Source organism: Parasteatoda tepidariorum, chromosome 2 (genome assembly GCF_043381705.1).
Source record: "Parasteatoda tepidariorum isolate YZ-2023 chromosome 2, CAS_Ptep_4.0, whole genome shotgun sequence".
In the NCBI taxonomy this organism is placed as follows: domain Eukaryota; kingdom Metazoa; phylum Arthropoda; class Arachnida; order Araneae; family Theridiidae; genus Parasteatoda; species Parasteatoda tepidariorum.
In genome coordinates this window covers 40,792,792-40,818,474 of record NC_092205.1, presented here as the reverse complement: position 1 = coordinate 40,818,474, position 25,683 = coordinate 40,792,792, and the positions used below count along the sequence as shown (strand labels likewise).

The 25,683-nt window shown below is 29.7% G+C and overlaps 1 protein-coding gene across 1 annotated transcript in view; it reads left to right on the top strand.

Annotated features, from left to right (window-relative positions):
• LOC107452568 (coiled-coil domain-containing protein 66) overlaps positions 1-25,683 on the top strand; it is a 47,904-nt gene that overhangs the window by 6,409 nt on the left and 15,812 nt on the right. The window contains exons 2-6 of the mRNA XM_043046749.2: positions 18,634-18,911; positions 21,828-21,951; positions 24,473-24,648; positions 24,732-24,832; positions 24,926-25,138. Of these exons, the coding sequence (XP_042902683.1) occupies positions 18,752-18,911; positions 21,828-21,951; positions 24,473-24,648; positions 24,732-24,832; positions 24,926-25,138 (774 nt within the window). The 5' untranslated portion in view covers positions 18,634-18,751. The remainder of the gene's footprint in view (positions 1-18,633; positions 18,912-21,827; positions 21,952-24,472; positions 24,649-24,731; positions 24,833-24,925; positions 25,139-25,683) is intronic.

The following is a 25,683-nucleotide window of genomic DNA, read 5'->3' as shown; positions in this document are numbered from 1 at the left end:
CCCAATCCAGAAGACAAAGAAACTCCTGGATCAAGAGAAATTTGCCTTCGTGGAGGACTTTTTGATGGAACTAACCCTGCATGTGTGTTACATTAGGGGAAGACCACGAGAACCTCCCACGGTTACTCTGACTGCAAGGGAACTCTTACTCATGATCCCTCTACCACTGAGGATATTTCACGTCAACACTGTGGCTTGTGCAAGCCGGATGCGGAATTCGTATCGACCAGCCTTCGCCGGGATCGAACCCCGGTTCACCTCATTGGAAGGCGAACGCTCTATCACCTGAGCCATCGCGGATCTGCACTAATTAATTAGCATATTTGAGGTAACCCCCTCGAATCATCAAGAGATCCTATCATTAGCTATTCAGGGTGGTCCGTTTTTTTTCTCCCCCCGCATTGTACATAGCAAATGTTTGTATGATTGCGTATGTTATATTTTCTATTATAGGAGAAACTTGTTGTATATATATAAAATACTTTTCTATTTAGACCGCAGCACTTAGAAATTATCCTTTTTGATTAACAAGGCGTTTTGCTATACTTTTTTGCGGTTTCCTTTTCTATGTAATATATAACATGAACATGCTGAAATAAATCCCCGAAACTGAAACGGAAAGATAAAGAAATTTGTTGTGCTTTAGTTGAATATTTTATCTATTCAGATCTCACTGCTGAGAAATTATCATTTCAGACGAATAAGATTTATTATCTCGTTGTTAGACTTCATAAAGTTTTCTTCTCTATGTAAAATGTTGCTTGCTCAAATAAATAAACACAAATGAAAATAGAACGATAAAGAAATTTTTTTAAATGAATATTTTACGTGTTTTAGACTACAGTGCTGAAAAATTATCCTTTCTGACGAATAAGATTTATAATCTTATTGCTTGACCTTTTTGATGTTTTCTTTTCTTATAATACATAACATGCTGAAATAAATAATTCGAAGAAATTTAAATTTATACTGGTTAAATTTTAAGGTACGTACCTTGCCAATGCAATCTTGTCTAAATTGGGTAAACCAAACAAGCTTTAAAATTTAAATTAAAGGAACACACCACTATGTCCGTTATTATGAATTCAATAAATTATTTCTTGTTGTTCAATGTTGGAACTTTTGTCATATGCTAAACTCTGATAGCGCTAAAATTCGTTTAACCTCTGCCATACCTCTTTATCTTGATTTCCTGTAATCTTATTTCATTCATATTAATGCCGATTCTCTTGTTACTGACACCAGCTCCTTATACCTTTCCATTATGCTGGGAAATGTATTCTGCCTTCATTTGCCTCATTCAACCATTGTCGTTCCCCTCGACTGCCGCGAATTTTTGTATTGTTTTTCATGAAGTTTAAGATAATGAAGTTTTCCATTGAAGAATATATATAATATGCTATCTTGTTTTGCTCAAAAATAGTTAAGTAAAATTACCGCGCTCCAGGTAAACTCTTGCCGCCTGAGTTAAGTTTCCCACCAAGGGTTTACATTCGTTTGATAAACATGGCCCCTGTGGCAGAATTTTTTCTGACTTTCTGCGACAAACCTAATTAGAACCAATATCTTTCTGCAAGATATTTTTATCGTTATAAATGTATGTGTAATGAATATATAATAATAGATGAAATTCGTCTTTATAAAATAAGTCTACATGCATAGAATAAAACTGTAATTTCATAATATAAGTTTACATTTCTTAATAAGTTTAAATTGTTTAAGTATAAATTTGCATAATCTTCGATAATAACGAAAAGTTATAAATGTATAGATCTGCAGACAAAAATGCTTACTAGAGCATAAATAAAGATTACCCAGAACCTGTAATAAGATAGAACTTATAGAAATAGCTAAGAANCATAGCTACAACGTTTGATCACCAAAGATTCTTAATGCCGCCTACGTTTGGCGTAATGTTGCGGGGTTTGGGTTTTAATATTAACGAATACTAATCTGTACAATTTAAAAAATTCTGCGTTAACTCCCAAGTTTCAAAGAATAAAAGTAAAAATTATTGCTCATTCCCAGCACATTAAAGCAAATTTAAACAATGAATTTATTTATAATTTTGGAAAGAACAAAATAAACAGAAAAAATGTGTGCCATTTTTTGTAAATAATTTTTTTGGTGATGTTTTCTGTTTTTAAAAAGTTAGTAAAAATTGAAAGATTAAATAGATATTTATTATGAATTCATGCTATTATGTATTCTTTATAATATGCACATTTTTCCTAAGTTATTGTTTTTTTAAGAATTTTATTTCATGAAATTCTTATCAAACTAATGTTTTTAGTTATTATTTAAATGGCATAAAAATATATTTTTCATTGATAGTGAAAACCAAATGAAAGTATGGAAAAAATAATAGTTAGCTGAACATCGTTGTCCCTTTTTATTTCTTTCTCTTTTTTATGTCCGAGTTTTTATTATTCAATGAAACCACTCTTTGTTCCACAATAAAATGGTCGTTAAAGGAAGTTGATCGTTTTTAGGGGTTACTTCCATTGATTTCGAAATTTTATCCTCGGTACATGATCATTCGCAGGCGATTTTAATTTTATTCAGTGTCATTTTCTTAGTGCGGAAATGCCACTTGGGTTGGCGTAACCAGATCGATGAATAAAATTTTGCCTCAATAAAAATGGCCCATACTGATATAATTATGCATAAAAACAAATTTACGAATTATAAATGATAGAACCATTTTAATTAAATAAACAATTATGCTTTATTATATTTAATTTTATATCATAGCAATTATACACTTTATTTTACATCATAAAAATTATTTTCTTTAAAAAATGAGAGGTTTGTTTATTTGAGATGTTTTGTTTTTTCTAAAATAATTTTTTTTCTAACTTTAACTTTTAACTCTAAAACTAAATTATTGATATCATCCTTTTTTGAGCATTCTGAATGCAGGGCCGGATTAAGCGTATGCGGGCCCTAGGTCATTAAAATTTTTGGGGCCCTAGATTAAATTTTTTTCTGGTATATTTTTTTATTTATTCAAATATAAAAGTATTTATATATCATTTCATTTAAGAAAGCACATTTAAAATAAAAATAAATAATAGTAAATTAAATTTTACTTTATTTTATTAAATTAGAACTAAAAAATAATCATAGCATTTTGATGAAAAATCATATTTTTAAATTTATTTTCAAAAAATCCATTTTAAGGGGGGCCTCTAATCATTGGGGGCCCCAGGCCATGGCTTAGTCTGGTCTAATGGGTAATCCAGCCCTGTCTGAATGTAGCATGAGGTTGTTGTCAATATCTTTCAGCAGTCGTCAGAAAAGAGCTCTCTAAATAAGTTTCTCTCACATATATTTTGAATACATTTGAATCTACTTATTTGCCTTGTTAATATTTTTTATTTTGATATTTTTTTGTGTTTCCTTATTTGACCTTTTCCTCATTTGGTGCGAAGGCTCCCGGTCGCATGTAAACTACCTTTACATCTACAGTATCCCCAAGAGATTTTGAGCTCAATGCTGAAAATAACAAACATGGTAGAAAGAAATAGCCATACGTCACAGAAGGCGATGCCGAGAAATCCAATCAGTTGCCTCAAAATCTCTTGGGGTGTCTATAGATGTAAAGAGAGTTTACATGCCTCCCGGTCGCTGGGAGGTTTTGATCATCTCCCCTAAAGGTTTTCTTTAACGCAAAGTCAAAAGAAAAATTCCGTGCCCCCCAAAAGTGGCCGTAAATAAAGGAGAACGCTATACAGAGGTGGTCTTTCCTGTACTTTTCACTGTTATAAAACTTTTTGCCATTTTTATGTAATTATGTATTTTTAAAGTGAGAATAATTAATAAAGTGAAAATAAAATAATCAGGCCCGGTAAGTCATTTTTGGTCCTGTTTTGGACAGATTATTTTATGATTAAAAAAAAAGTTTAATAGACAATTCTTCTTAGGCATTGAGTCATCACTGATCATACTTTCTTAAGATTTTAAAACGCATGAGTAAAAATTCTTAATTACCAAAATTTCTCTTTCCCGATTTCTTAAATAACTCAATTTTTTTTCCTTCTCAAATTGTGTCCCTTGATAATGATTTTTAGAACCCAGATTTTGGAGACGTAAAAAGTCCCTATAAACGTCCTTAAAAATGCAAAAAAAAAAAAAAAAAAAAAAAAAAAAAAAGCTATTTAAGTGAAAATCTAAAACAATGTTTTTCTCTTTGAAATTATTTTCATTCATGTCAAAAAATAATGCAATACATGTTCTACATTCAATAATAGTTTAAAATAAATGTTATATTCTTAAAATAACAAAAGTAAATAAAAATATACTTTTATTCCTGAACATTTCCGGACATAAAATACTCCTGAACATTTCCTTTATGTATATAAATTTCAATAAACATAAATATTACTAGATATCAGAATTACATAAGATTGTTAAGTCACGCAGTTTCTTTCCTAGAAAATTGCTTATGTTCTAAGATAATAAAAATCAGAGAAAATGAGAAAGCTGAAGCTAAGAATTATTTCTAAAAATAATGTAAAGGGAAAACTTTGTTGCAATGTGGTATTGTGAGTTACAATATAAAATGTAAAATTATGAAAAAAAGCTTGTATCTAATGTACTAATAATGACCCAAACCCAAAGAAATAATAAAAAATGAACAAAATAATCAACCGAAAACTTAAAAAATGCTCTGAAATGCAGAAAAAAAAAACCTGAACGGAGGAAAAAAAATTCGAAAATGCAAGAAAATGTCACCGAAATCCGGGCCTTAGTGATTTTACATGCTATTTTTTTAAAATTTTTTTTAAAAAAAATGTAATTTTTTTAAAGAAAATTATAGTCTGAAAAAAGATACTATGCTCCTGAAATAGCATCGAAGTGAAAAGTATCGCATTTTTCTATTTATTATATTAATATTTCATTTATTAATTTTGATTATCAGCACCATCCTATGAGCTACATCCTATTAGTTTCCCCACCTTACATACGAAATAGCTTTCTGATAGTTCTTTACCTTCTATAACATATTTCCCCAAATTCACTGAAATGTCACTATCTCCTTCTATTAAAATCTATATGAAATGTTTCAACCCAAAATAATATATTTAGTTGCATTTAACTATTCTGCTCTGCTGTGGTTTTGCCCTTTCCGAGCTATTAATTGTCATTATTTCTGTTTTAATCGCCACTTTTCTTATATATTTTTATTTTTATTATTTATTTCATTTGGACGTTTAATTTGTTTATATGTTACCAGCTAGGCCAGTTTCAAGATTAATATGCTTTATTCTGCGTTAATTATTTTTTGTAGTCCACAGGACCAGGGATAAATAACTAAAACTTATAGCTGTGCTTTGACCGCGGATGGCCTGGAACTCCAATGCCAAAGATGGTGAATCTATGGCGCGTGACATGCAATTCAATGGCATGTAGGAGTTCATTTTGAGTTACTTTTATTCAATTTCATTCACAGAAAATATTAAAAAAACATTGCTATCTGTTATCGGAGGGTCTCAGAAATAAGTGCGATTTTGGGCTCCTGGTGAATGACATTTTCCAGGCCGCAAGGAGTGCTTTCGCTTTACTAGGGAAATTCGCATTGTCTGGGGTTTTCTTGAAAAGTACGTGAATGTCAGCAAACTATTACAAATTCAAAAAATGTAAGCGGGTGTTTTCATCACTAAATTCTATATAATCGATTGTAAGAAATCTCCTTGTTTCAGGTTTAAAGCAAATTAACAGGCAACGTAAATACATGATTTAATTCTACAGTTTGAAATTCTATAATTTTTTTTAATAGAATACTTATAGATTATAGAATTAGATTCTTATAGAATTTATTTAAACTTATAGATTTTTTTAGACCAGAAAAAAATCTGTAAGTTTCGTTATAGATTTGTTTTAAAATGAAGTATGACCAATGGCACACTGAACACCTGAAAATAATGAACCGAATTTAACTGTTACTGTAGTCGAAAAAGGTTCGTCATCTCAGGTTTCTTATCGGAAATTCGGCCACTTTAAGATACTCAAATCTTTACTGGAACTCCGTAATGGAAAATGTAAGTTTAAATTGTTAAGTGATCTCTACAAGCAAAATTAATTCTCATTTTATCGTCAACGAAATTCCGATAGATTATCGACTATACTAGTGTTTAAATCTCTCCTAGTGCTATGCCAATGAACAATTCCAGTTATAATAGTTTCCGGGCAGTCAAAAGGAGAATTTATAATAATATTTTGACCGATCGAAATTCTTTAACCACTTTCTGGCATAAACTGATAGACGTTAGACGTAAATAAATAAATAAATTTAACCAAATTTGACTTGGAAATAAACAAAATATTAATTAAATAAATAATCTCAAGAAACTGAAGCGGTAAGATATTAACTGGAACTTGTGAAACCTGTGAAATTCACGTCTAGCAAGTCTTGAAAATGGACGCCTGTTTTTTGACGCTGGAAACATGTCTACTGTTATTTATAATTTAAATATTTTTTTAGCGGATGAAGTTTTTAATCAAGTTATCACAAAATATCTTTAAAAATGTAAAAATTACGCTTTCAAGCAGACTTTTAATGAACTTTTAAAAACGTAGGAATAAAATAATTTATTTTTGCATAACTTAAAATGGGGACAGCTCTGTAATAAAATACTGTTACTCCTGAAAATTTCCACCACGTCTCAAAATTGATGCTGTTTGTGTTTTCGTTTTAGTTATGACAATAATAAAATTATTTTACTCCTATTTATTTTACGTGAGAACATAAATTTAAAATTTTTATTATTTTATAAATTAAGAATTTTTTCTAAATTTCGCTTTTACTGAAATATCCTTATAAATTCAAGATAGTTTAAAAATATTATTTTTCAAATTTTCTACAGAAACTGTGATACATGATTTTTGAATGTGTCATCGCAGAGATGTCTCGTTATTTCACGCAATCTGGGTGGACACGATCTGCCTAAATTAATGTTTCTAAATCACCTTTGCTTTTCTTTAGAAAATGGATATCCGTGAGAGTCTTTTTTTATTTTATTTTTTTATTGCTTAGATTTTCGTGCAATTTGGAAACTGTCGTTGAAACATTGAAACATTTGGGGAAGATTGCGAGCCTCTGAAAGTAGGTCAGTACTGTGATTGAAAAAGGCTAAAAGAAAGTAGCTTTTATTCTTTGTATTTGTGCAAGTATTTCCGAATCGATATTTTCCAAGTACGGAAAGCTTCGTGAAGTTTAGAAATAGAATAGTGTAATTTTTATTATTACTAAGTTTTTAGCCCCTTTTTGATTTTAATTTGGTTTTCAATAAAATTTCATTTACGAATCGTTGTTGCAGATTAATATAAAATCGTTATTAAAACTAACACTTTAATTGCAGAATTTAATTTTCAAACATTACCAACTAAATATAGCAATAGCGTTCACAGGAATTTTCCCAGGGTGTAACCCCCTCTCAAAGAGGAAAAAAAAAATTATTTTCCTTAAGCTGAAATAATTGAAAAAATATGTGTACACATGTGCATCGAAAGTTTTCACAACTAATTTCAGAAACTAATTTTCACTCTAATTTCACAACTAATTAAATTTAAAAATGCAATTTTGTTTTTCCTCTCAGTTTCTTAGTATGTGAGAATTTAATATGGCAGATCATTATCACATAGTGAACAATTGTAATTATGTAAAATAAAAAATTCTTAAAACATATATATCTTTTAATGTATGTAGGATTTTCAAGATGCTCATTCACTCTGCCTAAAGGGATAATCTTGAAGTTAACTATTTATTTTTTTTTTTCAAATGTATCCTCTTTAATGTATGATGGAGTAACGGGTCTTAAGTGAATTTAAACATCTTAATTTAAAATGACAAATAAGGTGCCGCCACTTGCAAACGAATTTTTTTAAACCCTACTCTTATCTATTATCTTCTCACATACTTTTAATATCTCCTTATCTATTTATTTTTTTTTTGCTCTTATTATTTAAATTTTTTTTTCCTATCTGAAATTAACGTGTATATCGTGTTTGAATATTTATAACCAATATGTAATTTTTTCCTTTCAGGCAAAGAAATTATTTTCAAATTTAAAAAAAAGAATCCCACACAAATAAAAAAATGAGAAATTTGCATAATGCATTTCTCTTAAAATAGAATAAAGTGGAAATGGAAACATATGCCGAGTCTTCGCCGGGTTATTCATAATTCCCTCCGCCTGTAAACGCCATTTTTCTTTACTACAATTGGCTTCAGTGGTACATGTTACTGCCATCTACCAGCAACTGCTTAAATTAAAACTTGAATACTTTCGGAATAATTTCATATGTTCTTTTTTGCCATATTCGTCTTCGTTTTTTTACTATAACGCTTCGAAACTCCGGAGGGAATTATGAATAACCCTGTATTTATGTAACGTGTAGTACTATGCGATAAGATTATATTTAACATTTTCTCGCTTGTTGGAAAATTTTTTTCCTTGCATTTTAATCTACTAAACAAGTTTTCTACGCTAATATTGAGAGTTTACTTAACAGGAATATTATTAAATATGTAGATAACTGTAGTTAAATCGGATTTACTCTGTAGTTTATTTGACTGATAGATTACGAATTAAAAACTGGCTTATTTATGTATTCTTATTATTTATGTCAAACTAATTAGCGTAGTTTAAGGGAAATATTTATTAAACTATAAGTAGGTGATAAAATTTAACATTTGAAATTTTTAAGTTGTAAAAACCGTATTCCTGTATGAAAGTAAAAATGATAAGCTTTGTAGAGTACCCGAGAAAGTTTGAATTGCTTCTGGGAAGCAACAGAACTTATGCTTTAAAATAAGGAAACATATTAAGTCCATTTTTAAAGAAAAATATAACTTTGGTTCTTGTTACTCGTTTGCAAAGCTAATGTTCGAATTAAAAAAAAACCCTCTCAAATATGCTATGTTCATGGCTTGAGGGCAAATTTCTTTTACTTATTATTAGCCCTAAATATTAATTTTAATGTAGCAGTTGCAATTTTAATGAAAGCAACAGCAATTTTGTTATCTTAAACCTTAAAATCTTACTTTCCTAGCAGATTCGTAACTATATTGAGTTTTGAAATGTATATATTTCGTGTCTGATTTAGATATCCGAGCCCTGTATGCCCAGAACTATCGAGGGTCTCACTTCATGTAATAATGTACCAAATATACAGTCAGGGACTGATCAAGACAAATTCAGGCCCACCAAATTTTCCGGGCCCCTTAAAAAATATTTTGAAATGAAATTACTGATGAGTAGTCCTAGCAATAAAAAAGAATCTATTGAACTGCATGAAAGCGACACATTCTAAGAAATTTTGAAAGCAGACAATTGAATATTATTTTTTTAAGATAAAGTTTACGTATCTATAAATTAAAGCAAAATATAATACAACAAAACGATTTTATGTCAAAATAAAAATAGTTTGGTGACACAAACAATTAAAATCAGTGATTTTTGTTAAAAGTCACTAATTAGCTAAATTATTTTTTATTGTAAGCTGTAATTATTTTTTTAGTACTAAAACCTACTCAAAGCTAGCTCATCTTTCATTATACTTTTTACTAATTTTTGAGGCCCCTCAGAAATTGTGGGCCCTAGGCCCATGCCTATTGATCCTAGGTGATTCTGGTGTTAGTGTACAAATTGACTTATAACATAAGAAAAGTATGCTATATACATATTAAAAAAATGTTATGTCAATATCTTAATCCATACTAGTGACGTTTTGTTAACTCAGAATTCTAGTAGGCAATTCTTAAGGGGAAAAAACAAAAATTTTCAGAATTAAAATGGTTTGGAGAAATTTGGCGACCCTAGTCTCATGCCTGTCAGGCCTTATAATAAATCAAACACTGAATGTATTTTGTTTTGAAGTCAAGAAATTAGTATACCCCCAACTGGAAACATGTTACATTTAATGATATCATTTAGTAGAAAACTCATTTTGTTCCTAGGTTTTGGTGACGTCACTACAAGTCACTGCATTCTATGAAAAAGAAAGATGTGATGTACTATGAAACGCACTGTTGGGTTTTGCTACGTGATTCAAATTATAAACGAATCCCGCGAATTATTTGCTCTTGCGATGCTTGCAATTTTCGTCAGATAAGTTGGAAATAGAGACAATTAAACAAGTGTGTGCAACTTCCGCATTCGTATTGATTAATGTTATTATGTTTTTAATTGCTTTATGAATAAATATGAGGTTTGCAAGCATTACAGGAATGAATTTATGCGAATTATTTTATATTACTGTATTCAATTTCTACTTATCTAGATTGCTGTAATATTTAGAATTCTTTAGAAATATTTAGTGCATTTGGCTAAAATTCCTTTAAAACTGCAAAGCTGCTTATTTGTTCGGTCATCGGTAATTGGAAAAGATTTTAACCGAGTGGTTGTGAAATAATAAGCAGGAAAATTTAAAAAAAATTTAAGTCTTCACTAACACTTAAAATCATTACCGTCATCTCTAGATCCTATGTTTGAACAATTGAGTTTCCCATGTGTGTAATTTTTTTTGAATTTAAATAAAAATAAAATTATATATATATATATAAATACAAGTATNGACTAATTGTATGGTTCTGAAGTTAGAACAGACGAATTAATGCTATGTCCCACAAAGCAGAAAAAACTGAGTAAAAGAAAAAGTGGAAAGGATTTATTAAAATGTATTCTTTCATTATAAGTGAACTAAAAGGGAGGAATTAATTTCTTATCAAAAATTTTGGTGGAGATTAAAACAATAATGAGTCTTTCTCTGCTACAGTAATTAGTTATTGCCTTTTTGTTATCCTCAAGAGTTTTGATTGAAAAACTATTTTTTCGTTTTAAATGTATATATATATAACTAACTATCATTTTGAAAACCTTTCCTCAACGACCGTACAGGTTGATAGGTATTAAAGTGCATTATTTAATAGCTATCCTCCTTTTAATGATGTTAAAGGGAATTCGTTAGTTATATTTTTTCAAGCATAAAATGGCAAGCTAACCCTAGTAGCAATTTTGCCTTGGCCGCAGTTGAACTCAATTGGCTCAATATGGGTCCAATATTGGGATGTTTAGATTTTTTAATACTGGTCCTATATAGGGCAAATATAGGACGCTACATACGGCAAATATAAGGCTTATATTGGTTGAATAATGAATATAAATCATCGAATGATTTTGACAACTCTATATAGAGCCGATATTCTTGTTCTCATTGGCACGACAGCCCAGGATGGACCTTGGCCTTCCCAACAAGCCTATGCCAAGACATTCTTCCCTTAGCCAAGGTTCTCAAATTTATTATCTTTAAAACTTGTAGGTCCTTTTCAAGGCAGTCTAAAAATCTTAGGTTTGGTCGTCCTCTTTTTCTTGTACCTGTTGGCCTGGCACTGAAACCTTTTTTGCTTGTCCTGCTATCCTCCATTCTTATAAGGTGGCCTGCCCATTTAATCCTTTGAATTTTGATAAATTTAATGACATCGGGTTCTTTATATGATTTGTAAAGTTCCGTGTTTGATCTTCTAAACCAGGTACCGCTTTTATTTATTCCACCAAAAAGGCTTCGCAGTATTTTTCTCTCAAATCTAGCTATCATATTTTCATCTCCACGGATCATTGTCCAGGTCTCACATGCGTCTGTAAGCACTGATCGTATAAGACATTTATAGAGTAACACTTTTGTTTTTCTTTTTATTAGGCTTGCCTTAAGATGTTTTCTTAGACCATAAAAACACTTATTGGCCATCGTGATTCTCGTGTGTATTTCTTGTGTAGTGTCGTTTTTGTTGTTAATCTTAGACCCCAAATAGGTGAAGCTATCACCGGCTTCGAATTTGTAGGCTCCAATTTCAAACTGTGTTTCTTCATAGCCAGCTTTTATGCAGGGCATATATTTAGTTTTATTTTCATTGATTCTTAATCCCATCTTAATGGCTTCCTTCTCCAGACATAAAAAGGATTGTGTCAGTGCTGTCTGCGTTCTAGCGATAATATCTAAATCATCAGCAAAAGCCAATGTTTGAACTGATTTGTTGAAGATAATTCCTCGGGTGTTGGTAGAGCCGATATTGGTTGTAAAATATAGATATTGTGTTCTTTTTACATAGAAATTTTAAATGTGTTGCTAGAATTTCTTATGAAATATTTAAAGAAAGCGGATGAAATATCGGTTTATTTGATGTTACGGTTGTTCGAACATCGCAAGGGAAAGGTTAAAAAAATATTGAAACATTAAAACACGTTTACTAAACTCCTTTTTTAAAAATTAAATTTAGCTGTAAATTAGTAAACATCACTGGTGTTTTCTTTTAAATATTTAAATATAATATAAGCAGAAACGTTAAATTAGCAACAACAGTTTAAATTATTATAATTGCTAATGTTAAACCGTTGAAATTTAATTTTTAAAACCTCCATCCCTAAAGGACTAATTGTATGGTTCTGAAGTTAGAACAGACGAATTAATGCTATGTCCCACAAAGCAGAAAAAACTGAGTAAAAGAAAAAGTGGAAAGGATTTATTAAAATGTATTCTTTCATTATAAGTGAACTAAAAGGGAGGAATTAATTTCTTATCAAAAATTTTGGTGGAGATTAAAACAATAATGAGTCTTTCTCTGCTACAGTAATTAGTTATTGCCTTTTTGTTATCCTCAAGAGTTTTGATTGAAAAACTATTTTTTCGTTTTAAATGTATTTATAATAAGTTTATTTAATTCTTTTAATTTTATTTATCAATTTTTTATTATTTAGTCCTGTATTCTGTTATTTTTTAATTTTTGTATAACGCTAGAAATACTGTAATTTTACACTCTGCTTCTAACATAAAGAAATTTTTATTTAAAGCCTATTAATTATAAAAAAATAATTTAACTCCATTAATTCATCAATCGCCTCATTGTCTCTAGCCTTTACCTTTTTTTAAAAAAAAATTAAGTTTAGATTAGCCTGTTTCTCGAAATCGGAGGCATATTCAGAAACAAAACCCATTTCATTAAAAATCTGAGAAATTTTATTTTTAATAATATCTATATATATATTTCTCTTACACGGCGACAAAAAAAAGCCTCATTACAACTCCCCGAATGGCAACGTTAGAAAATCGACCAATGATTGCTGCTAAAAATGTCACGTTTTTACAGCAATAAATTTAGCTTTTCCCTCCTTGAAATAATGTCTAAATTTTCATTATAATATATTTTTATTACTTTCAATTCTAAGAATATCTAATTTTATTACTCTGATATTAAAAATAATTTGATTGCTAACGTCACACTATATTAACTGTTGACCACGGTCCGGATATCATGCTTGGTAATGTTCTGAAGACAATCCTTACCTATACTGAAGATAAGTGTCAAGCTATTACGATTTAGATATAGAAAAGTAGATTTTGATACATCAACCNGCGAAGCAAACCATATAAGATTGCGTAGCAATTTTGGGGGGTTGGCGAGCGTTAGCGAGCAGGGGGCGCAGCCCACTAGTTAAAGAAATTTACAGTTTTCTGATCTGCTCATGTTTGCTTGTTATTCTCACAAATGACATCTAGACTGGATAGTCAATTTCGCATAGAGCTCTAGTTAACATTTTAAACACTCTTAACTAGGTTTAATGTGGTTGAAATTTTTTAATAGAGCTTGATTGCCAATTATATGGCAGTTAATTCCGCTTTTAGCTGTTCGGAAACTATTGAAACTTATATCAATAATATTAGTTGAGCAATGAAAGATATCGAGATTTCAAAACACCAAGTAAAAATTTACAACAATAATTGCCAAAAAATTGATCCAAACACTACGATATTTATGGCGGAACCGACGCGAGTTGTGAGAGATAAAGTGAAGACTCAAATGTGTAAAATAAAATTTTCATGTGCGTAATATATTGAAAATTATCAAACAAGAAAAAAAAAGAAAAAAAATCGAAACTTTTTGCAGAAAAGAAAACTAAAATTATTTATTGCACTATTTTCTATTATTCATTATTCTCAATTGAGAATAGAAAAATCACGACCATTATCGCGAGTTAGGCATCTTTTGAACATAATTGTGTTTCGAAAATTTCTGTTGAAAAGAAAATCAAAATTATTTACTTCCCAAAGAAACAATTCTTCTGCAAGAACTCGGTAATATTCTGCGAGTTTTGATTGCTAGATTCTACCCTCATGGATACAAGATCAAGTTAATTAAGAATTAAAAAGTGCCTTTTTCAATGTCTCTTTTTTTTTTTAAAAACAATTTTGCACATCTACCTAATTAGAAAGTCTGTCTGCATATAAATATGTAAATCTTCTTTATTTACGCCCTTCAGACACTTCTTTTTTTTTTAATTGATTTATAATTAGGAGTGTAATTTGCATCAAAAGACCCGCAGTTTTACTGCATGCTGGGAATGTCAACTTGGGAAACACAACTTAATCACCCGCATGATAATATCCCACATATATAGAGGAAAAGTCCGATAAATGGATGCTAAATAAATCTATACTTTTATTCTTAAAATGAGCTGAAATATAAATATGAATAATAATGGAGTAATAATTTATTTATTGATATATAACAATACAATGAAAAAACATGTTTTTTTTCTTTAAATAATATTTATTTCTATGAAAAGTAATGGGTCAGTTATCCAAATAGTTGTTATCTTGTGATGGAAAATGGTTCGATCTCTTGATCATTTTGTATGACTAATTCCATCTTTTGTTAATAAAATATAACTACTTACTCCGTGACCAAAAAGTTCTCATACAACTTTTGAAGCATGTTGAAGAAATTATACAAGTGTTGCCGTAGCCCCAATTTCTTTAAGGCAATTTAGTGTAAGATTTCTATAAACTATTGTATGCTTATTTGTTGTACTACTTATAATTTTCCTTTACCTTATGGTAGAATAAGAATTTAAAGAAATTGTTATAAATAAATTCATCAAAGTAGAATAGGCAAAGTAGAGTCATCAAAGTAAAGTTTTCAGAGACTTGAAAGCCCTGGGGTAGAAGAGATTTCATTTACATAACTTCTGTTCGAACAAAAGAGACTGTAAAAAGGGTCGATCAAAGGATACGACGAAACGGATGAAAGATCTGTTAGAATAGGGCAGTGTTTCCCAAACTTATGACTTTTGTGTACCCTTTCTAAATTTTTCGCAACGCTGTGTACCACTAATAAAAAATGAATGTATTTTTTTAAAAATATGTTTTTCTTTTTTGGTACAAAGTTTTGTTAATAAGTTTATTTGCATCAGTGAGAAGGATGATATTATTTTTGCTATGATAAAAAAAATTGCACGAAAGTTAAAAATCACAACTGGCTGTCGTCACCACTAATTATTGAATGTTAACTCTGCAAAAAATAGCCAATAGAAAAATACGTACTCGTAAATTTTCATGGCTAGCTTTGTTTTTAAATAAAACTTTTTAAAATTTTCGTTTGTTGCAAGATACTTCGCATAAGAACGAGTACCCCCGTTAAACTGTTCTCGTACCCCTGGGGGTACGCGTACCTCACTTTGGGAAACGCTGGAATAGGGGTTTCCAACTTACATAAGGCCGGGGGCCGCAATTAAAAACACCAGTCAAATGGCGGGCCGCAGCTTTATAAAAATTTTATATAGGACTCTTTTATGTTTGAAGGAACAAAAATATTACTGTCAGATTTTTATCAAGTTGTACAAAACAAAAGTATTGAATTACAAATTAAAACAAGAAGTAGATTTTTATCTGAGAAATAAATTTTTTGCACCGTTGGTATGTTAAATTTCTCAGAAAAGAAAAAATTGGGTTTTTTTTCTTTTAAACGAAGAAAAGTACTTTAAACCTACATAGATTTTTTGCGAAAATTGTCAGCAGAAAATGTCAACTAATATATTTTAGTTCGCGGGCCACAAAAAAAGGCTTCGTGGGCCGGATGTGGCCCACGGGCCGCCAGTTGGTACCCACTGTGTTAGAAAGATAGCCTGAGTGCTCAAAATATCGAGAACGGACTTTTAGAGTATGCTAAGATGAAAAGGAGGCAGACATAGGAAGAAATTCTTGCATGGCATGCAGAGGATGAGTTTTTCTTTTCAGGCGAAAAACTATTTGTATTACAGTAGAGTCGTAACTCCCAAAATGATAGAATATGGTCAATTTCTATTGACAACATCCCTGAGAGCCAACATCGTGTTCCGCGTTATCAAAATGCTTCGCCTGTGATCGTTTGGGGGAGGGGGGCTATTTCAAAAAGATGCTAATTCTCATTTTTCATTGAGACAGTTAAAATGAATGCCTAATATTATAAAAATGAGGTTTTGGATAAAGTTATATATTCAAGTGTCTTTTAGAGTATGTATGGCTGGAATATTTCTGTTTCCAAGAAGATGGTGCTCTTACTCATACCGCAGGTGTGGTTCAAGAGTGGTGCAGCAAACTTTTAGCTGACTTTTTGTTGAATGAATGGCCTCCCTACTCCCTGGATCTGAACACGATTGATTATTTTGTTTGGTCATACATACCCGCCCAACTTGATAATTATAAAATCACCAATCGGAACAAATTCAAAAGCATAATTCAAAAGATATGGCAGGAAATGCCGTTGGCACCCGTACGTACTGTGAGTGATGGATTTGAAAGTTCATTAAAAAAGTAAAAGGCGGTATTGTTCTGCAGCATTTATTGTAAAGATGCTTAATGATTGCTACTTTAATTTAATGCAAATAGTTTTCACAGGATTTATTCTGTATTGTAAAAAAAAATTGAAAGTGTATGAGAACTTTTTGGTCACCGTGTAGATCACTTCTGTATCTACCGATTTCGGCCAAAATTTTTCAGTGCTTTTTAGGATCGATGGAATTCAGTAACTCAACTGTATTTCATTTTCTCCATACTTTTATTTCAAGTTTATTTTAAATATTTTCGACACTTCAACAAAAATAAAGTGATTCCAAAATTCTGCAGATTTTTCAGATTTTCCTACCAAATCAGAGAGTAACTTTTAAACTCATATTAGAGCATGAAATGTTTAATGATATACTTTCCTTCATCAAAACGTCACAGCCTTTTGTGTATCTAGAAACTTAATTCAGGAGTACAAGCAATTAAATTACATGTTACTCGATTCATGAGTCAGAAATGCATGTTAATAACCCTTATTTGTCCAGGATTCCTCCATTGTAACCCTCGCGACGAGTATGCCTTTTCAGTTATTGAATTTTGTTAAAAACCTGGCGATAAGAGCTAGGGAAATCGCGAAAAACCCGGAAATAATAACTCTCCTTAGAAATTAAATCGAAAAACGTAGCTAATGTTTTGCAGAGAAATTATGCTTCTTAACAAGTTTCTGAAGACTACATCATTTTTTTTCTCCGCTTGCCATTATCAAAACTATATCTTACTACACCGTGAAAGGTTCTCCGCAGAATTTCGATCGCTAGCTTTTCGAAAAGTGATCAGAATTCGGATTTGTGATAAAATTTTGCTTACAGCATCGAAGAGAGGATTGTGACTTGCATTTTTATATAAGAGTTCCAATTCAGTTTTGAATAGACTTATTATTAGCCGGAAAGCTGTTGTAATTTGAATTGATGTTGAGTTGCCTTTAATGATAATATGGCGATAAATTTTGCTTGTAGAGACCTGGAAACATTGGAAACTTGCATCAATTAGGGATACTCTTGTGGAGATTTAAATGTTCTATAGTTTGTCGCAAAGTCATCGAAATTTATACTGCAATATCCTCCTCCCTTAAAAACGCAAGAAGATAGAATCAATAAAAATTTAACAATACTTAGGAGTTAAATAAATGAACGAAACATTAAGGTGATAACTTTTAAACCATTTTTTTGAATAAAGGCACATTTCCTTAATGGACGGCGAATTGTCATTTTCAACGTTTTCAGTGTCAAAAATCACAAATTATTCAGAATTTTTTTCCAACTGTATGTTTTTGTGCCTATTTTTATATTTTAATTAGCATTTATCATAAATTACCGTTTTTTTTGTTGCTTGTTCTGTTACTTGTAATCATGCCTATTAATTTTAGCAAATCATATCTTGCGTTTTTGCGTCTATTTTATATTTTAAATAACAGCTAGCATAAATAATCCTTTTTTTGCTTATTCTGTTACTTGTAATCATGCCCTTTATTATTAGCAAATTATCTGTAACTTGTTAAGAAATTGTCAACAGCAATTATCAAAACTTATTTACTGTTTATGAATGAAAAGAAAAAAAAAACTTTTTTTAGAAAGCAAGTCTTTTTCCCCCCCCCTATTTGAAATTAAAATATTAAAATAAGATATAGATATTGCATAAAGAAACTAAGGTATGGATTTGCATGTAAAAGTTTCATAATGGTAATATATAAGTTTAAAGGAATATTGTAATTTAAGAATGATGCAAAATTCAATTTTACAACATAGAAATATTGCTATTACAAAAAGAGTTCAATTTAATTTTACTTTGAGAGTTAGTTACAAAAGTTCCATTTAACTTGCAATTAAATTTAATTTTGTTTTTTCACAAGAAAATGTTTTAAATGCTAAAAGTAACATTACCTAAATTAAATAAAACAAATTTTTGTTTCAAGATATATTTTACCATAAAAAAAATGAAAACCAACCATAATGAAGTGGGTTTTTCTTTTCTTAGATGAGTATTCTTTGCAATTGAATGTTAAAATTCTGCCTTGTAAATCAAGATGCTGAGTTTGAGCATGGGCTCAAACATGTTCGAAGCAAGCCTTGTCTTCAACACTTGATTCCCAGAAATGGTTCGCCCCACTGGTGATGAATCAAGACAAGTTCCAATTGCTGAAGTGAAGCCTGGTAACTGGTCAAATAGCACTGATATCTCTCCCAAAGATGGCACAGTTACTTTGACAAAATCACAGTTTCAACAAATTTTGGAAGCCATCAGTCAGACTGCTGGTAGGTATTTAAAGTGTAACTTGATTTTAAAAAAAAAAAAAATTTTTTTTTAAACATTTGCATCAACTTTAGTACTGTTAAAATCTTGACTAATTTGAAATATTTTTCCGTAATGTTTATTTTGATCAGTTTTTATTTTTTTGTTTTGTTTATCAATAATGTTTAAAAGTATCAAATTATTTATTATTCAATGGTTAAAACATAAGTTAAAACTCGTTTCTAGAGAATACGTATTCAGAGTTAATCAAAAAATGGATTTAATTAATTTGTCAAGTGAATCTTTCCTTTATAAAAGTATTTGCTCATCACTCCACTTTATATTATTAAATTTTTCACATCGTCCCAATTCATATTTATTTTGAATATTTTCATTTTCTCTTATATTTCATACTTAAATTATAATACAGGGATGAGATTTTTCCGCTTCTTTCGCTATTGTTTCTCAAATTTCAGCCTAAAACTTCGATTCTCTAAAAGTTTCGTTTTTAAAATTTTTTTTTATAGATATTCCGCTTTTTCTGGAAATTCAGTTGTTCAAATAAAATAATTTTATCTATTTCCGATTTTTAAAGATAAACAGAAAATTCAAACTAGTACATAGCTGCCAACCCTTCCTCATTTTTACTTATTTTAGCTATTTTCTCCACTTATACAAGCAGAAAATAAGATTTTTCGTTATTTTTGCCCGCGATAGCTCGTATTTTCGTAATGCAGACGTCTCGCTGCGACCTGTTTGCTGGTGCGAAAGCAAACAAAATGATAAAAGAAAATAGCGGTGGATTTGCAGTGAAAATATTTATTTGCTTATTCAATTAATCTTGTAAATTTTTATTTATTATGGATGGCTAAACAAAAACAATACGAACAAGCCTTTTAGAAATCCCTAGTCCAGAATGTGCTAATATCTTGATTCCTATTCATGTGATTTTAATATCAAACATCGATTTTCATATTTACTTTATTTAAAAGTTGCGCTCCGGATATACCTCGCAAATGTATACCGGGCAGTGGCACTTGACCTTAAAAAAACATCAGTGTAGGATATACCGGTCAAATGTATACTGGGCATTGGCACTTAACCAGACCTAGTATGACTAGACCATGGGTCGCCAAACTTTTTTCATCATCGACCCCTATATAATTTTTCGAAATCTCCATCGACCCCCATTAAAGTAATTTCCCGTTAATTAAGATAAAACTCTAATAGATACTGTGCTTGTACATTTATTTTATGATTTGAACATTTATTAAAGTAATAGTACATTGTGTAACAATAGTTTTATGAAAAATATATTAATGTTGAAATTTAAATACCTAAATATTTATTAAATAATAAGTAATAATAAATAAGTAGAAATTATAAGTAAAGTAACTACAGATTTATTGCTTCTTAACCAATGAGATGAGTGTGCCTGGTGTTTTTTTGCAAGGTTCGCTATATTGGGTTCAAAATTGGTCAATTTTAATTTTAAATCCCCTCGTAACTCCACATTTAATTCATTTCTGTACTTAGTTAAGATTGAATTTACGTGACTGAAACCGGCTTCAACCATATAGGTACCTTGCATAAAAAGCTAGCATAAAAAGGCTGAGCTATTTCATAAAGTTCTACTTATTTTTGCATTATATTTATATTTGTTCAAAATTTACTTATTGTTAAACTTTTAAAAAGCGTCTTTGCTTCAAGATCGGATAATAATTCAGCAAACTCATTTTGCAGGTTGATGTCCACGTTTTTGATGATGCGTTTATTAATAAAGTTTAAGATGCGTTTATTAATCTATAAAGAAACTGATATTAAGTCAATTATAAAAAAAAATTCACAAATTTTACATACTCAATTAGATATTTGGATTTACGTATTAAGAACTGTTTTTTCTTCGACCCCCAATCAACCCTTTCGATTCAGATCGACCCCCTGCCTCAGATCGACCCCCACTTTAGTGAAATAGACCTCTGGGGGTCTATATAGACCACTTTGGTGACCTCTGGACTAGACCTTTGGTAAATGTCCAAAATATATACTAGGTCTAGTGCCACTTTTGCTATAGCTTAAATATTAAAAAAAAATTAAGCAAAGTGTTTGAATCAATTTTAAACTGATAACGAAATTATTGCTTTAAAATTAAAAATAATAATAATAAAAACTGCGCCAGATAAGAGTAATTGAAGTAGTTGCTTTATACAGCGCATGTGCGGAAAAATTTTTTTAAAAAAATTATCCAGGTGCATCTAAAAGTGGATGAATATCCCAAGACACCGGTTTCATATTCTCTCAATATAAAATCAGGTATTGCAATACTTATTCACACGATTTTAAAATCATGCATATAATTCATATCTATGTGATTCATATTCATACAATTTTAAAATTAATCATCAGGATTTAAAATCACATGGTTTAAAAATCGCACTTTTTTTTTGTCTAATTTTTGGATATCATAGCTTCTACATATTATGTATATATTCATTCTTGGATTTCCTCTTTTTTACTCTGACTACTCTCATCCCTGTTAATGCCTTATCTGATATGCCTTAACTCATAAATTTATTATTTTATAATATCTGTATTTATACAGATTTCCTATGGTATCTAGTAGTGAAAAATCTCAGACTTTTGTTTTATTTAATTGTCAGTATTTAGGTTTTAGTAATGCAAATTTGGGTTTGCCTTGAAGAAAGCTGATAGATATTTCTCAAGAAAAGAGAGAAAGAAAAAGAGTAGTTCTCTTTATGTAGAAGAAAAATGAAGCCTTTAAATATCTTTTAAAAAGCCTTTAAATTAAATACAATAAATTTTGTGTTTTCACGCATACATGTTTAGTACGTTTTCTCTATTTTGTTATAACACAGTATGAAATTGAAGTGACATAATTTCTTGCATTATGTAATGTTTATGAATATATTTTTTTCCAGTTATAAGTGGAAGTGAAAATCATTTTGATTCACAAGAAAACTCAGAAAATTTTTCATCAAAAGGAAATGAAGAAAATTCAAGCAGTGATTTAGAACTAAAGGAAAATTTGTACGGAAATGAAAAGTAATTTTTTCCCCCTCCTCCCATTGAAGTTTTAAAACCACATGTGTATTTAAGACTGTGTATCTGTACAGTGATCACCATCTCTTTTAAAATCTTTGTACCTTAAAATTTTTTCAGGCTCTCTAAAAATTCTATGATTTTCCATTTACTTTTAATAAAATTATAATCAATAATGCATTTTAGTATTTAAGTATTAGGCTTAAAAAATTAAGTGAAGCATTCCTGCAAGCTGCCTTATTCTCCAACAAAAATTATTACAACAGATTATAAAAAGTACTCTTTAAATAATTAGAATATTTGGAAATTTCAAAAGTTTTTAAATTTCAATAAAATTTAAGTTAATTTAAAAAAATTGCAAATTTGGAATCTTCATTATAAAAAAAAATCGAGGAATACATGTGTTGACTTCATAAAGCAACCTTGTCGAACTTCATGCACTCTTACTTGATAACCAAAAAAAAAAAAAAATTCAAATATGCTAATTAAATTGTGCTAATTATCAATTAAGTTACAGAATCAGACACATGGCATGTTTTTTCTGAATAAATGTTCCTTTTTTTCATTTTTTTCCTATATTTACATTTTTGTTATTCAGAATAAACTCCGATCTAGAAAATATGGTACCAATAGTTTAGTCCAGAGAGTGGTCGAAAATATGAAGCCCTTAATGTTAGTTAATTTTTATGTATTAAATATCAAATATTGCAGCAACTTTTTTAAACCAAATTAAAATTTTTTCATTACAATTATAAAATTCTATTATCCAAAGATAGTTTAATTTAAAAAATAATTTTTAATAATAATTTATTATTTTGACTAATAACAGAAAAAATGTTGAATTGTGAAATATATAAATTTTTACAACATTTCAACTATATCATTTAAAATAGCTCGGACAAACGTTAAATAGTTAGAACATATATCTAATAGTGTTAAAAAAATGTTATTTTTAAATTTTCATTTTTTTAAGAAGTATTTGAATGTTGTATTTGTTGCCATAAAAAATTTCATAGTTTAAAATGCAGTTGACATCTTAGATTAGAACTGAAAATTTTTTCACACAATTTTTAAATGAAATAATAAAAAGTAATAAATGAGCATTAAAAATTATTTTTATATGTAATTACCTTTGAGTTGATTATTTTTATAGTTACAGTGTGCAAAATTTTAGATTCACTAAAAAAGCTTTCAAAATGTAGTGAAATAGGCAAAAAGTGAAACTAACAATGAAATTAACTGGCCCAAATATTCGACTGCTACGCTGACTAAAGTATTGGGACCATATTTTCCAGGTGACTACTCACCATATTTTGATCGTCAAAAATTATTCCGTGACAAAAGGGTATGTTTATTCAGAGAAAGTACTTTTCTTGTCTGATTTCATAACGTAAAATAGTGAGGACTAATTATTATTTTTTTAAGATTAACTCCTATTCATTAACATTTGTTATTAGTAAATGAAAATTTTATTATTAGATCAAAAGTTATTCAGGATGATCTATGTATTTTTTCTTCTCTGAGTATCTCACTGGATTGTAATTGAGCTCATATAAACCTGACTCCTTAAATAAATAAAATTAAAAACGCATTTCTCCAGTGATTTTTTTTTCTCACAAAAATGTCAACTCTTTTTTTTTGTTTTGTTCAATGATTATAAAGCATAAAATTAAAACCAGATTAGTAAAAAATTGCTTTAAATCTTTCAGACAGTTGCAGTTTTTCTTGTAGTGTGTGATAAATTTGGTCACATTCTTTGTATAATACAAGCTTTAAAGCAATGGATAAATAAATAAAATTTCTATTATATCACCAAATAGAGTTTAAATTAAAGAGCATGGTTGAAAATATAATATGGGGTATACATTTTGTGCCACTGCTTACCTTGGGGCTAAGGTATGATATTCCAAAATTTATTTAATATCTAACTGCTGGTACTAAACTATTGCACTTTTTGCCACTTAAGATGTCAGAAGTGTTGCTCATTTATTGTTACTCTGCTAATTTATAGGGTAAGCCACAATCCCACATCACACAACAGAGGACCATGGCCCAAGCGGGATTCAACCCCCGCGACTATGACTTCGTAAGTCAGACACACTAACAACTCAGCCTCCTAACTGGCCTAACAAAAAAATAAAAAAATGTTAATCGAATATGGATGGAACAAATATGTTTTTAAATATCTTCCTGGTAACTGTTAGGTCTCAAGTTCTATTTCTGCTGATACTTCTAATTTTTTTGAATTGTGAAATGTTTTTATTTTTTTTTGTTTAAATAATATAAATTAAAAAGTTTTGAAATTTAGCTTATACCCTAAACTTTTTTCATCTGAAAAATGTTATGTCTTAACCCATCAGTCGTAATAGGGTAAGACTTATATTCATTCCTATGTTTTCAACCATTCTCTTAATTTCAGCTTGATTTGCTTCAGTGAGAATTTTACAGATTCTTACGTTGTTGTATTTTATTTCTAATTTTGTTGTATTTTATTTCTAATTATTTTGTAAATTATTTTGAGTAGCTTACCTGAAGCTTCAACAGAAACTACAAATAAGTTGCAAGTGCCTTGTCCTCTTGATGTCTTATCGTGTCCTACTTCCTTAAGTTGGTCTGCTCCACAATCTGAGGTATCACCGTCAAAATTATCTCCTCTCAGCAAAGTTGAGCAGAAACGTTTACAGTGGGAAAGAGAAAAAGGTAATGGTCACACAAGACATTTATTTCCTTCTTTAATTTTTTTTTTCTTTAGGAAACTTTGCTTAGATAAAGTTTTATTGTAGCTGAAATGCTCGAATGGAATCCATGGGGAAAACCTGGTGCTGGTGCACCCGTGAAAAAAACTCAGATTGTTTCACCCATAACTCCAAGAGCTAGTGGTCAGGTAAAATCAGAGTGTTTTCTAATGAAGTGCTGTGTTATCTTAATTTGTGAGTTAGCACTATTTAAACATTAATTGGATTTGTTAATTTTCTAGCTTTTGATGGTTCATACGTCCGGAGCTATGCCTTTCACCAGTTCTGTGCCTTCTTCTATACCTAGTTGTTTGCCATCCCCAAATTGTAGAATAGTACCTAATAATACTGATCACAATACATTCTTACCAAATAAATCTTTTGTGAATTACAGTTGCATCGCTCAACCAGTTAAGCCTGTTCCACCAGTTTTCAAAAGTTCTATTGCTTTTGGAGTAAGTATTATTATTTTCTTTTTCACAATTTATTAAAGATTGTAATTACTTCTGAGTTATTTTTTGTAAATCTATTAATGTAATTTTTAAAATTTTTTTTTGACTTACATTTTTAGTCCAAGCCAATTAGGAATTAGATTGACATTTTTTGACAACGTAACTTGTTTATTTTTTCTTATACAACTAAAGCAACAATTAATCAAATTAAAATATGTTTTCAATATTTTGTAGACATAGATAATATTAAATGATGTTAGGAATCATGTGCTCTAGCAGTCAATTGATTGTTGTATTAATGTTAATACCATTAATGTTGATATCATTTATATTACTAAAATTAAGCAGTATTATATACATTTTTGTAATCAAAATAAGGTATTGAGATATGAAAACTGCACGACAATTTATAATTTAACTGCTGGTCCATTTTATTATTCTTTAAGAGTAAAATCAAAGTTCAGCATTTCTTATGACTAGTTAAATTTGATTGAATAGTTTTAAATAAGTCTTTCATTTTTGCCAATTTTTTTTTAATTATTTGGTTT